Source organism: Eptatretus burgeri, chromosome 13 (assembly GCF_056783735.1).
Source record: "Eptatretus burgeri isolate ZD-2024b chromosome 13, Ebu_testis_v1, whole genome shotgun sequence".
Taxonomy (NCBI): domain Eukaryota; kingdom Metazoa; phylum Chordata; class Myxini; order Myxiniformes; family Myxinidae; genus Eptatretus; species Eptatretus burgeri.
This window is the reverse complement of record NC_140973.1, coordinates 40,336,787-40,350,596: the sequence shown is the minus strand read 5'-3', so window position 1 is coordinate 40,350,596 and position 13,810 is coordinate 40,336,787. Positions and strand designations below refer to the sequence as shown.

At 40.1% G+C, this 13,810-nt stretch overlaps 1 protein-coding gene across 6 annotated transcripts in view; it reads right to left on the bottom strand.

Moving 5' to 3' along the window:
- The window catches only part of LOC147014278 (fibronectin-like), a 132,904-nt gene that overhangs the window by 32,961 nt on the left and 86,133 nt on the right, over positions 1-13,810 (bottom strand). For all 6 annotated transcript variants that reach the window (XM_085852121.1, XM_085852123.1, XM_085852118.1 and 3 more), the window contains one exon: positions 7,507-7,785. In XM_085852121.1, the coding sequence (XP_085708247.1) occupies positions 7,507-7,785 (279 nt within the window). The remainder of the gene's footprint in view (positions 1-7,506; positions 7,786-13,810) is intronic.

The window sequence follows — 13,810 nt, the reverse complement described above, 5'->3', positions numbered from 1 at the left end:
CACACACACACACACACCTGTGGCCAGTTACATTTTGGGTGTCAGTAAACTTACACATGTAATTGTAGCGTGAAAAATAGCATCACCACTTATTCCTTTTCTCTTGAAATTAATCATCCAATGAGCGACATACATTGAATAACATGCACGACATATTGATCAGAGCAACAAGTATTGATAATTGTACATGTGTGCAATAAGACAGTCGATCAAACGCTCACATCCTACTTTACTGGAGTCATTACATTTAGAGGCAACAATATTTAGTTGTTTCAGTGCTGTTTTGAGGGCTGAAAAGATACGCTGTTAATCTCACTTCTGATATGTGGTCAGTGGATCAAAGCAGAAAGCAATTCAAACAGAAAAGTATCAAATGTAACTTTTGGAGATGAATAGCACAGTATTAGACATCTAAATACAATATTGTAGAACATAAAGGAAGTGGTCTCTTTTTTTTAAGTTTGGCATGATGAAATATGCTGGTGAATGTTCGCTATTTTATAAACTACATGTACATCACATTGCTCTGAATGTGCACATGCAGCATGCTACAAACACATTTCACCTTATTGAAGGTTTTAGAGGCAATCAATATCAATATTAAGTCTTTCTAAAGAAAGCCAAAGAGACTGTTAATCTTCCTTCACATGGTCGATGCACCAAAGCAGAAGCAGTTCTGAACACATCACTGTAGTACACACAGAGTGAGGTATATGTAGTCTGGCATGAAGAAGACAGAATGAATATTTACTGCATGTGTATTTCACAAAGTATTTCTCAGCTGTCTAAAGTGTAGATAAATTTTAAATGTTGCAGATTTCAAGGAAGAATGGATAAGGAAAGAATAGGCTATGTATATATCCTGTGGAAATTCCATGTAATGTGAAATTTGACTAAAGGACCTCAAATCTTTCCCCTTCCCCTCTCTCTCCTCTCACCACACCCTCCCCTCCCTCTCCATCATTCTGCCCTCCCCCTCCCTCTCCCTCATTCTGTCTCCCCTCACTTTCCTTCATTCTGTCTCCCATCCCCTCACTTTGTCCCCAAGCCAGGTGTTGGCTTAACAGTGAAGGTAGCTTAATATCTGAGGGTTTTCAGTTTGAGCCCGTTGTTCCGTTGAAATAACACTAGGTGGAGTGGCTCAGCCTGTCATCCCTCCAACATCAGCGAAATGAGTCCGAGCTGACTGGTAACGGAGGCACTGCATCAGCGGCATTTCCAGAAAATGATGAAAAGCAGCATTTCCAGAAAAATCAGCCACATTTCCAGAAGATGATGCAACCAGCAGCCAGAGGCTGCATACGAAACAACTTTATCCCCCCTTCCTCCCCTCTGTCCCCACCTCCCTCCCTCTCGCCCCCACTAGATCTCTCTCTCTCTCTCTCTCTCTCTCTCTCTCTCTCTCTCTCTCTCTCTCTCTCTCTCTCTCTCTCTCTCTCTCTCTCTCTCTCTCTCTCTCCTCATCCCCTTCCCGCTTGACTCCCGACCAGAAACGGCTATTAAAATGTGTTTCGCCTTTTAAAACTTCAATACCTGTATGATTTTCTTCGCATTTTTTGCAACCAAATTTTAAACCATCTTAGCCACGATGAAAAATAAAATTCGATATTGAAGTTGAATTGAGATAAAGCTGTGAGAGAAATAATAACAGTGCAATAAGTGCAAGCCTTACAAAGGACACTTATGAAACATCTGACCTTTTCAGAGTATAGAAATATGGCGGGAGTATAGAAATTGTGGATGGAGTCAGGCGAACTGTCCAACTCACGCACGCACGCACGCACGCACGCACGCACGCACGCACGCACGCACGCACGCACGCACGCACACACACACACACACACACACACACACACACACGACTCCTTTTATAGTATAGGTAATGTTCATTTGTGTGTTAATAACATTCAATGCACCCTGTGATGTCTGCCCTTGAGGCCTTCTGTGGTACCCCACATCTGGAGGCAACACATGATGACGTCCCTCTCAAGAGCAGCACACTTAAAACATTGACCAGAATGTGAGAAGGTTTAGATCCTTCATGGGATGTGGAATAAAAACAAAAATTGAAGAACGAATAACAATGGTAAAACCACCCTTGATCACCAAGAAATGCAATGCCCTCCATAAGTATTGGAACAGTGAAGTTAAATTTGTTATTATTTCTATATACTCATGTTTAAGAAGAGGCCAAGCAAACCGATCACTTATGAATCAGGAGGTATAAAGAGCCAGATAGACTACTTTCTAGTTAGGAGATGAGATAGGACGTTGGTTAAGGATGTGAAAATAATAGGCGGAGAACAATGTACCTTACAACATCGGCTGCTGGTGCGTGATGTAAAGTTAAGTTGGAGCAGGGAAAAGAGGAAACCTTACGTCCCAAGAAGAAGAGTATGGAAACTAAAGGATCAGAATGTAAAGGAACATTTATATGTGGAACATCTGGAAATGAATCTTGGAAACCCGATGGTCGGAGAGGATGTATAGAGTTGTTGGAACTCTAAAAGATGGGCTGCTGTGTGCTACTGAAAAGATAGGTGGCTGGTCGAAGTGCCCAGCTACACATGAGGCTACATAGTGGTGGAATAATGAGGCGCATACGGCGATCTAAGAAAAAAGAAAATTGTTTTGGGTTTGAAAAAGGGAGGGGATAAGGAGGAATACTTAGTGGCTAAATGTAGGGTAAGAAGGGAAGTTTTCAAGGTTAAAAAATTAGTACAGGATTCACTTTCAGATGTGATAAACAATGTAGATAGTAGAGGGAGGATAGTTAGGACAGCAAAGCAAATGATCAGTTAAAATAAGGATCTCACAGAACAATGTGTGAAGGGTGATATGGGAAATGCACTGGTTGACCATGGGGAGATTAGAAATGCTTGGAGGAGTTAGTATGAGCAACAGAAGGAACTGTTTCTGGAAGCAGTAGAGCTGTTGCAGGGCCCACCACCTGAGATAAGAAATGAATGAGTGAAGAAAGCCATCGATGAAATGAAGAATTGTAAAGTAGCGAGCAACACTGGTATTGTCGCAGAGATGCTGAAGGCATCTCGTGATATTGGAGTGAATTTAATCACTCAATTGATAAATACAATTATGAGGGAGACATCTGTCCCAGATGACTGGTTGAAGAGTGTAATGGTGAATATCTATAAAGGGAAGGGTGATGTCTTGGTTCAGAGCAACTATCGGGGTCTGAAGTTGTTGGACCATGGAATGAAGGTGGTAAAGAGCATCATGGATAAATTGATAAGACAGTGTTAATAAACATGAAATTCAATTTGGTTTCATGCCAGGAAGGGGCACGATAGAGGCAATTATAGGAAAAATATCTGGGGAAGAATAAAAAACGGTACTTTACATTTGTAGATTTGGAGAAGGCGTTTGATAGGGTGTCTCAGGAAGTGGTGCAATGGTCCATGAGAAAGTTACGTGCAGAGGATTGGTTAGTTAGGGGAGTCATGACAATGTATGATGGCCAATAAACCTCTGTGAGGGTAAATGGAGGGCAGAGTGAGGATTTTGAAGTGAAAGTGGATGTTCATCAGGGTTCAGTCTTGAGGACAATCCTGTTCATCATGGTTCTTGAGACTATATCACAGGAATTTAGAGGAGGCTCACCTTGGGAACTCCTGTATGCTGATGACTTGGTGGAAGAGGTAATGGGTAAATATACAATATGGAAGGAGGGTATGGAGGCGAGAGGACTGAAAGTGAATACAGGGAAAACTAAAGTACGGATGAGTGGTGCGGGTGAAGGAAGTGTGGAAAAAGAGGGACGTGGCCCTGTGCTGTCTGTAAAAAGGTATAGGTAGCAATTCAATATTGTGTAAATCCTGCAACTGCTGGGTGCATAAGAGGGTATAGTGGCATCAGGGGAAGACCGCAGGAGGTTCCTGACTTCAAATGTGCTGTTTGAACAGGCAAACAAGTGGTTCCAGTTAGAGTTGAAAGATTAGTTTATGGGGATTTATCCCTGGAATGTAAAGATAAATTCTGTTATCTTGATGATATGGTTGATGCAGGTGGTGGTGTAGAAGCAGCAACGATTGCAAGAATTAGAAGTGGCTGGAGGAAGGTTAGGGAGTTGTTACCCTTATTGACATCAATAAAGACCTCGCTTTCTCTCCAGTGAAAGGGAAAACTTTATGCAGTTTATGTTAGAAGCATGATGGTATGTAGCAGTGAAACATAGGTGATCAAAAAGGAGGATGAATGGATGTGTGAACAGAATGAAATGAGAATGGTGAGATGGATGTGTAATGTGACACTGAAGGATAGGAAATCAAATATGGAATTAAGAAATAGGTTAGGTATAGAAAGCATTAGTGAGGTTATGCGTAGAGCTCGGTTGAGATGGTTCGGACATGTGGAAAGGATGGGGGTAAGCAGCTGTGTGAAGAGGTGTATAAATATGAATGTGAATGGAAGGAGAGCGAGAGGCCGCCCGAGGAAAACATGGAATGTGTTGCTGAGAGATGAACTTAGAGTTAAAGGCCTAACAAGATGGCCAGCAAGGGATTGTGCAACCGGGAAAGCAGCCATTAGGTGAACCATGGCTTACACATGCAAGCATGGTTACGGTCATAAAATGATGATGATGATGATTATTATATCCATATATATGTTTATATAAATAGAAATATATATATATATATATATATATATATATATATATATATGTATACAAGCAATTTTGATTTGAGCTCAAATGATGAATGTGAGGCAAGAGTACAGAGGTCAGCTATTATTTCTTGATAATTTTATGCATATATGTTTTACCATTGTGGAACGATCACAATTTCTATGTTCAATACCCCATTTTAGGTGAGCATAATTAAATTAGGTAAGCATAATTGGATTTAAATTGCATTAAACCAGACTTTTTCCACCTGTATTTACACATCATAACTAACAAATTAAAAGTAAAAAACAAATTCTTCAAATTTCAGAAAATTAATTAAAATAAAAAAACTAGAATATCTTGGTTGGATAAGTGTCCACCCCCTTATAATATCAATTTCAAATTAGCTCAGATGTAACCAATCACCTTCAAAATCACACACCACGTTAATTGGCCTCCACGTGTGTAAAATTGTGGTGATTCTGATTATTTCAGAATAAAATCAGCTGTTCCTGTTGGATTCCTTAGCTGGGTCATCCATTTCATCGCAAAGACTCAACCATGAATACCAAGGAGCTTTGAAAAGACCTCTGGGATGAAGTTGTGGAAAGGCACAGATCAGGGGATGGGTATAAAAATATTTCAAGGGCCTTGAATATCCCTTGGAGCACAGTCAAGCCAATCATGAAGAAGTGGAAGGCGTATGGTGCCACCAAGACCCTGTCTAGATCAGGCTGTCTCTCCAAACTGGATGACCAAGCAAGGAGGAGACTGATCAGAGAGGCCACCAAGACCCTGTCTAGATCAGGCTGTCCCTCCAAACTGGATGACCAAGCAAGGAGGAGACTGATCAGAGAGGCCAATGGCAACTTTGAAAGAGCTTCAGGCCTTTATGGCAAAGACTAATGGCGACAACAATACCCCAATCACTCCACAAGTTTGGCCTGTATGGTAGGGTGGCAAGAAGGAAGACATTACTCAAAGAAGAAAAAGAGGAATCAGATTGCAGACCCTCACCAGGACTTCTTTTGAGTGGTGTATTTTTGTAGGTTTTAGGGTAAATCAAATATGGCTGCTAAACCATGTGACCAATGACATCATATGTGGGAACTTTTTGTTCCTCATGGACAGACAGTCATACATGTAAAGTTTTGTCTCGATCTGTTCAGCCACTTCAGAGAAGATTTTTGAAGGCTTAAAAAAAAAAAAAAAAAAAAAAAAAAAAAATATATATATATATATATATATATATATATATATATATATATATATATATATATATATATATATATGGCTGCTAAATCACGTGACCGATGATAAAAAATTTTCTGTGGACCATTTTATCCCGAGGTGACCCTCAAAAAGTTAAATACTGATCGGATGTGGCGTTCTATATATGCAATTATGACATCATAAAGAGGGCACATGACATCATAAAAAATCACAGTCATTCCCCATGAGGAGCACTTTGTACGTGTCAAGTTTCAAATTTTTCCCTGGTGTGGTGTCAGACATACAGAGGTCCAAAGTTTTTCTGTTTTTCCAATATGGCTGTCACGCCACATGACCTATGACATCATAATTGTCATTACACCATTCTACATGAGTAGTTTCCCCAGTGGTGAAAATTTTGTCTCAATCCGGCAAGCGCTTGCAGAGAAAAACAAGAAAGTTCTGTGCGGACAAACAAACAGACAGACAAACAAACGGACCCAAATGCAATACCCTCTCCTCTGGCGAGGGTAAAAAGCCCACCTTGAGTCCCATTTGAGGTATGCAAAAAAAACCACTGGAGATTTTGAAGCCACGTGGCAAAAAGTTTTGTGGTCTGACGAAACCAAGTCACGTAAACTTTTTGGCCTAAATGCAAAATGTTATGTTTGGCGCAACCCAACACAGCACATCACCCAAAGAACACTATCCCTACTGTGAAACATGGTGGTGGCAGCATCATGTTATGGGGATGTTTCTCATCAGCAGGGACTGGGGCACTTGTCAGGATGGAAGGGAAAATGGAAGTTCACCTTTCAGCACGATAACGATCCCAAAGCACACAGCCAAAGCTAAACTGGAGTGGCTAAGGAACAAAAAGATAAATGTCCTTGAGTGACCCAGTCAGAGCTTTGACCTAAATCCAATCAAAAATCTGTGGCATCACTTGAAGATTGCTGTCCATCAACACTCCCCACACAACTTGACTGAGCTCGAACAGTTTTGTGCAGAAGAATGGGAAAATATTGCCCAATCAAGGTGTGAAAAGTTAGTATAGACATATCCCCAACAAACTCACAGCTGTAATTGCTGTCAAAGGTGCTTCCACCAAGTATTAACTCAGGGGGTGGACAGTTATCCAACGAAGATATTCTAGTTTTGTATTTTGAATTTTTTTGAAATTTGAATAATTTGTTTTTCACATTGAAGTTGTGTGTTACGATGCGTAAATAAAGGTGGAAAATTTTTGAAAGGGGGTGTAGACTTCTTATAGGCACTGTGTGTTCATCTGCTGAAGATTTTGTGTAGAATGTCGAATCTCCTGCATCAGTTAATAATGAACACTGATGACAAATATTATTTTGTGTCGTTGGACAAAATGATGAGTGCTATTTATCGAGTGATGAACAAAACTAATGCAAGGTTATGAGCAGGTGACAATCTAGATATTTCGATCAGAGCAAGTATGGATTATCTCGTGATAACAAAAAAGATCAAAATACGAGATCTCACTCCTCCAAATGAAAGTGCGATAAAAGCAAAGGATGTTATCCACATCAGTTATTTCTGTCACCTGAATCTTTTCTATGTCGACTACACTGTTATGTTATTTTACTCACTTGTTGTAAGTTTTATCAAACCAAGTGTATTCAATTAAATGTTCAGCTGACCTGTGGAATGGCTTGAGACAAGAGGTGGACTTTCCCAACGTCCGTTTAGGGTGTAGATGCGGATGATGTAATCCACACCCGGCATCAGGCCTTCTATCCTGACGTTGGTGTTGTCTGGCCCAGGCGCATGTGGCACCTCTCGTTCACCCTGCTCGCCACCCTCGTACGTGACGCGATATCCAGTGATCTGACCACGAGGCTTCTGCCATGAAATGACGATGAAATCCGGACCCACCTCATCAACGGTTGTTTCACTGACCTTGACAATGTTAGGGGCAGCTGAAAAAAAATTGGAAAGTGTTTTTAGGTCCAACTTTACTTGCTAATCTACTTCCTTATAAAGTATAAACAATGGATTTGAGCAAATAAAACTCGAGAAGTAGTTTTATATTTTTACCATTGAAGATGAGCTGCAGCTGAAATTTTGAGCATTAGTCCTTCATCAGTGTAAAAGAGAGAAAATTTGGCAGAGAGGGTTTGTATACTTTTGGCCATGGGTCAAAGATGGATAGGATTATTTCAAAAATCAAGGGTCAAAGATCAAAGAGATGCATCAAAGATGAAGGGTCACTAGACTCAGTGACAATGTGGTTGCAGAGCCCGCTATAAGTCTGAGAGATCGGTCGTTAGATTATGACCCTGGCCAAGTCATACCAAAGACATTAAAAATGGAATGTACTGATTACTCGTTTGATGCTCATATATTATAAGATAGAATATGGAAAAACACCATGGGTTGGCAATTCATGGCTGGAAGAAAAGGGGGTATGGAGATTTCTCTGAAATTGTCCTGCAGACGAACAGACGGCGCAAAATGGTGTTGCCAGCATCCAGACTGCACAAGGAAATTACATCACTTTCCCCAAGGTTTGTCTGAAGTCAAGTCCACTGTTGTCTCATGTCACTGTCTGCATGTGTGCATGATCCATTTAACAGCTCCTGCATAACCCTAGACCATGTAAAAAAATAAATTGAAAATAATAAACGAGAAAGCATCGCAAATGCAAAGCCCGTCCTCATCCACTTTGTACTCAAACTAAACTTGATGAAAACAACAGCTAAAAAAATAATAAATCATACATTTTATTAATTATTCTTATCCATATTCTCACAATAATAGTTTGTTGAAAATTTAATGACAAAAGCTCAAATAGTAAAAAAAGAAAAGAAAAAAAGTCATGGTCTGGACAGACACACTGAAGCTCAATGATAAAATAATTTAAAAAAGAAACAGAAGCAATTAAAAAAAAAGCCATCCGTTTCACGCAGCACAGTGGCAGGTGTCATAATTAGGCAATTTTCAACTCACTGTGACTTTGCCTTTTAACATTTTGACCCAATTATTAATTAATGTTAGCCAAATTCTCATAATAAATGCTTGTCGAAAATTTGACAAAAGCTCAAATGGTAAAAAAGTTATGTCCTGGACAGCCAGATGGATGGACACACGCACGCACACACGCATGCACGGACGCACGCACGCACATTACAAAACTCCATGTCCCACGCTAAATATGTTGCTGAAGGGCAGAGCCTCCACCAGCTATGTGGGTGGCCCCCTTGAGGAAGAGCCTCAACGTACTGCAGAGTGAACAGATCTGTCTGTGTTGTCTCTATGTGTATCTGTCTTTCCACACCATCATGGGTTATGTATTGTTATATCTCGGTGATGCCTGGACCGATTGGAACCAAACTTGGTAGGATAGTAGTATGGGTCAACCAGTGTGATATGTGGCCAAAAATGACCAAAGTTAAATGTCAAATGTCAAGGTCAAGGTCAAAGGGTGAAAAATCACATTGATAACAACAACTCTGGAATGAACCATCAGAGAAAGAAGTGTTTTTTGCAAAATAGATTCTATAAATTAAGGCACATTAAAAGTATCATTGACATTATTCTCCATGACGTCACCCTTTCCCAGAAAATGATGTCAAAAGTGACGATTTCACATGAAACTAGAAGAGCACTCGGTAGAGCGCATACTTCCACCACGGAATGTCTGATCCATGAGAACATATTGGGCCCAATTCATTTTTGAAACATCATGCTATATATCGTTTTTGGCCCTATCTCTCAATGGTGAAGAATCACTTTTAAAAATAAATAATTCATGTATCTGGATCCGGTTTCGGAACTTCCCCAAAATCGAATCAGTTCATCCTTGTCACACACCCAACCTGTCCACCAACCTGTCCACACTGAATCTGTCCACAACTTTTTGAGATGCTGTGATATATATGTATATATATATATATATATATATATATATATATATATATATATATATATATATATATATGTATATGTATATATTGTTTTATCCCAATTTCTCAATGGTGAAAAATCACTTTAAAAATTATCAGATTTGGATCAGGATTCAGATCTTCACCAAAATCTAATCAGTTCGTCCTTGTCATACACCCTGTCTACAACTTTTTGAGATATCCTGTACACAAACAAACAAACAGACAGAGAGGGGTGAAAACATAACCTCCTTCCACCTTTGGTGGCAGAGGTAATGAAATGAGGGTAAAACCAAAATGTTTTCCTGCATGACTAAACAAATCTGATTTAGGAATTGACAGTCAGGTCCCACTGGAAAGGCAGACCAATGCCGTCGTATATTTCCAATAACTTCTCCATTAGCTTCATGCGGGTAGTGTCATTCACAAAAAAAAAAGAGAAGTAATGTTTGCATATTCCAGACGTCTCTCCATCTTGCACGTGAACAAAGCGGATGATGATGGAAAGTTGCTCTTGGTGACCAATGCCTGGAGTGCAATCGAGCAACACTGATTAGTACTTGTAAGTTGAAACTTGTGCAAGTATTTTACTTCTGATTTTGTTGGCCAATAGACCGAGGAGATCGTTTTGAATATCGGCACTCAGATAGTTATCTCGAACTTCCACAGTTGATGATCTTCGAATATGCTCCTGCATGACTCGGTCAAATCGAGCCATCAACTTTAACTGCCCAAGGAAATTACCATTGTTAGGCTTGTAGAGGCCTTTCGCTGACCCAAGAAATGCCAGATTTCTCTCAGCGAAAAAATGAACAATCGCAAGAATGCTCAAGGACGTTTCTTCAATGTTTTCTTTTTCTCCAAGTCCATCTAACTCTGATGTTTATCATGAAGAGTTTTTCCCGCTTTCAACCTTGTATCCAATTCCTATCACTTCTGCATGCAAGCTGTGTGGTGTCGGGACATTTCATGTTATGAGAATGCTTTTGACAAATCTTGCCACGTTGAAAGACCATCATCAGTGAGATGCATGGCGATATTTTCAAAAAGCTTACAACAGAAGCAATGCAGTGTCGGATGCTATAGAATATATTAGCCATATGCACTTGATTCGTTCACTGGTTCTGAGCTTTCTGTAATACATTTCAACTGAAAATTAACTTTTCACATCACTTTTTGGAAAATCATGCACTTTTGCATGCCCTCAACCGAACTTGACAATGGCAGAAATTGTCGCCTGGTCCAGCACTTGAGGCCACTCTGGAGGCTCAGCAAATTTTTCGACAAAATCTGCAAACCACTCCGTAGACAAAATCCAACTGATTCTGTTGGACCAGAATCAGTTGTCCAGTTGGACCAGTTTTGTCCAGTTGGACAAAATCCTACTGATTCTTTCTCTGCCAGTCTAGGCATCTGCTCTTCAACTGAAAGTGCTGCATCTTCATCCAAGTCCCCAGACTCTGAAATTGTATCCATAAAGCAGCAACTGTTCCTATTTTGCTCCTGGCTCTGGGGGCTTTGATGTTGAGTCAACTGTGCTGTGTTGCATTCTGGGTGGTTCCATCAGGAATCTCTTAAACAGCCTCTCAAATTCGTTTCTTCAACCTTCGACGCCTCTTGCTTTTTTGTTGTATCGACGCTCCAGAGTCGTAATGCCTCGGACCTCGATTTCTGTGCTTATCGCTGCTCAATGTTGCAAGAATAGCTTATGCGGTCCTAGGGACGATTATGTTAAGAATTAACATCACACTGACCGACGTCCGAAAAGGTGCTTCCACAAGATGGAGGAAATGCAGTAAAATCGAGTAAATAATTCACAGTAAATTCGATTCGATTTACTTTGAGGTCGTTGGAAAGCTATTCATATTAATTGATTATTCTTGGGAAAAAAAAATCAGTCCGTTTAAACGCAAAGATACAGGGTGCTATTTTAAAAGTCTGTCTATCTTTCTGAATTGGATGAAGATGTTTAAAGTATGACAGTAGGAACCATTGAGATTTTAAAACAAAGAGGGACAGACATGGAAGGAGCACAAAATTATCTACTGTATAGTGATACTTCTCGAAGAAAGACAAAAATATATAATAGTTCGCGGGAGCACAAAAACAACAACAACCTCCATGACAAAAAAAAACTGTGCTATGAAAAGTCTATTTTTCACTGTTTCACTGTATTTTTTCATTCTTATTGAGATTTACAGACAGATATGCAATGTGTCTGTGAAGTGCAACACGATGTGTTTTGATTGAACCCGCCAGTGAAGCGACTGGCAGCCGGTAAGCATGCATGGCCAGCGTTATTGGAAAAATCTATGTGGCAAATCTGGACTTTCAAGATGCCTAGAAAAAATTGCAAACTGATGTGGGTGGCCTCCCTGCATCTGCGGCCTCTACAGGCGCCTAGTAGAGGCCCTGCTGAAGGGAGAAGGTCGGGGTTGGATAGTTGTGGCGAAGGGAGATTGTTGGGACCGGAACAACGATCAAGGGTCAAAAATCAATGGAACCTGTGCTGTTCATAAAAGGATTGTAAAAAAATAAGTAAAGAGAAAAAAGAAAAGGCAGTAAGGTAAAAAAAAATAAAGAAAAGACAATACAAGGTAGGGCATTTATATCTGACACATTTGCAATCTTTCTAGCCGGAAGCAGTCTTCGCATAATTAATTATTGTTTTCTTTGTTTTACAGATAATACTTGAAACTTTTTAGTGATGGAGCACTTTAGATGCAATGAGCATTTTAAATTTAAAAAATAATAATAAAAAAAATAATGCAATGAGCATGCCAATTTCACAAACAAGGTCATCATGACATTTGAGGCACACTTTGATTTGGCAGATTTAACTCAACCAGATTTCTTCCTATGGGGATTTTTGAAGGGCAAAGTTTCTAGGGAACATCCAACATCGATCGATGAATTGAAGGCAAACGTCATTGTCACCATCCGCTCGATGGATCAAGAGACATTGCTTGCGGTAAGGAACAATATGATGATCCACTGTCATGAATACACAAATTAGAAAGGGGCCCATTTGTCTGATGTAATTTTTAAGAAATAAAAAAATCAAAATTTATTTTAAAAACTTGAAGTATGTGCCTGTGTTGTATGGAAAGTCTATTTTAGTTCGTTTCGAAACAAAAACGTCATAATGATCATAACGGCATCAGCTCACGTGTCCTAAAAACCTACTCTGCTGTTCTAGCACATCTTATCTCTGCCCTTTTCACCCTATCATTTGTGCTAGGTCATCTTCCACCTGCTTGAAAAATCTACCAACATCACAGCATTACATAAAAAGGTGCAAAAACCGATCCCCTCAATGACTAACCAATCAGCTTATTTCGAATCATCAGCAGGGTCATGGAATCCATCATCACAGTTGATATGAAATCCTTCTGTTTCCCTAAGAACCTCATCTCAGATCACCAATTTGGTTTCAGACCAGGTCAACTCCACCTTTGACATGGTGTTTCTACTCACCCAACAATGGATGGAGGCCCTCAATGTCAGACATGAGATCAGGGCCATCTCTCTGGACATATCGCGTGCTTTTGATACAGTCTAGCATCCTGCCTTACTCTCCAAACTCTATGCCTATGGGATCTAAGGCCAACTCCAAACATGGCATACTGACTTCCTATACTCTCGTTGCCAATGTGTGGCACTCAACGGAATCCCTTCATCTGCTCTCCCTGTCAAGGCTGTAGCGCCCCAAGGCACGTGTTCTTGGCCCAGTACTATTCGTGATCTTCATCAATGATCTCTCTGACTCTCTGGAAAATCCTCTTTATTTCTTTGCTGATGACTCCACCCTCTGCCACGGTATCTCCATCATACAGGCAAGCTGCAGCCTCTTCCCTCTCCTCAGACATTTAAAAAAACAATCAAAAACTGGTCAAACACTTGGGATATGTCTTTCAATCCTGAAAAAATGACATACGTTCACGATCTCTCTCCAAAAGAATCATGTGGCAAACCTTCCTATCTACATTCCTAACAATCCTCTTGAGGAAGTTCAGTCATTCAAACTCCTGGGTCTCACTATCAGCCATTATCTTTCTTG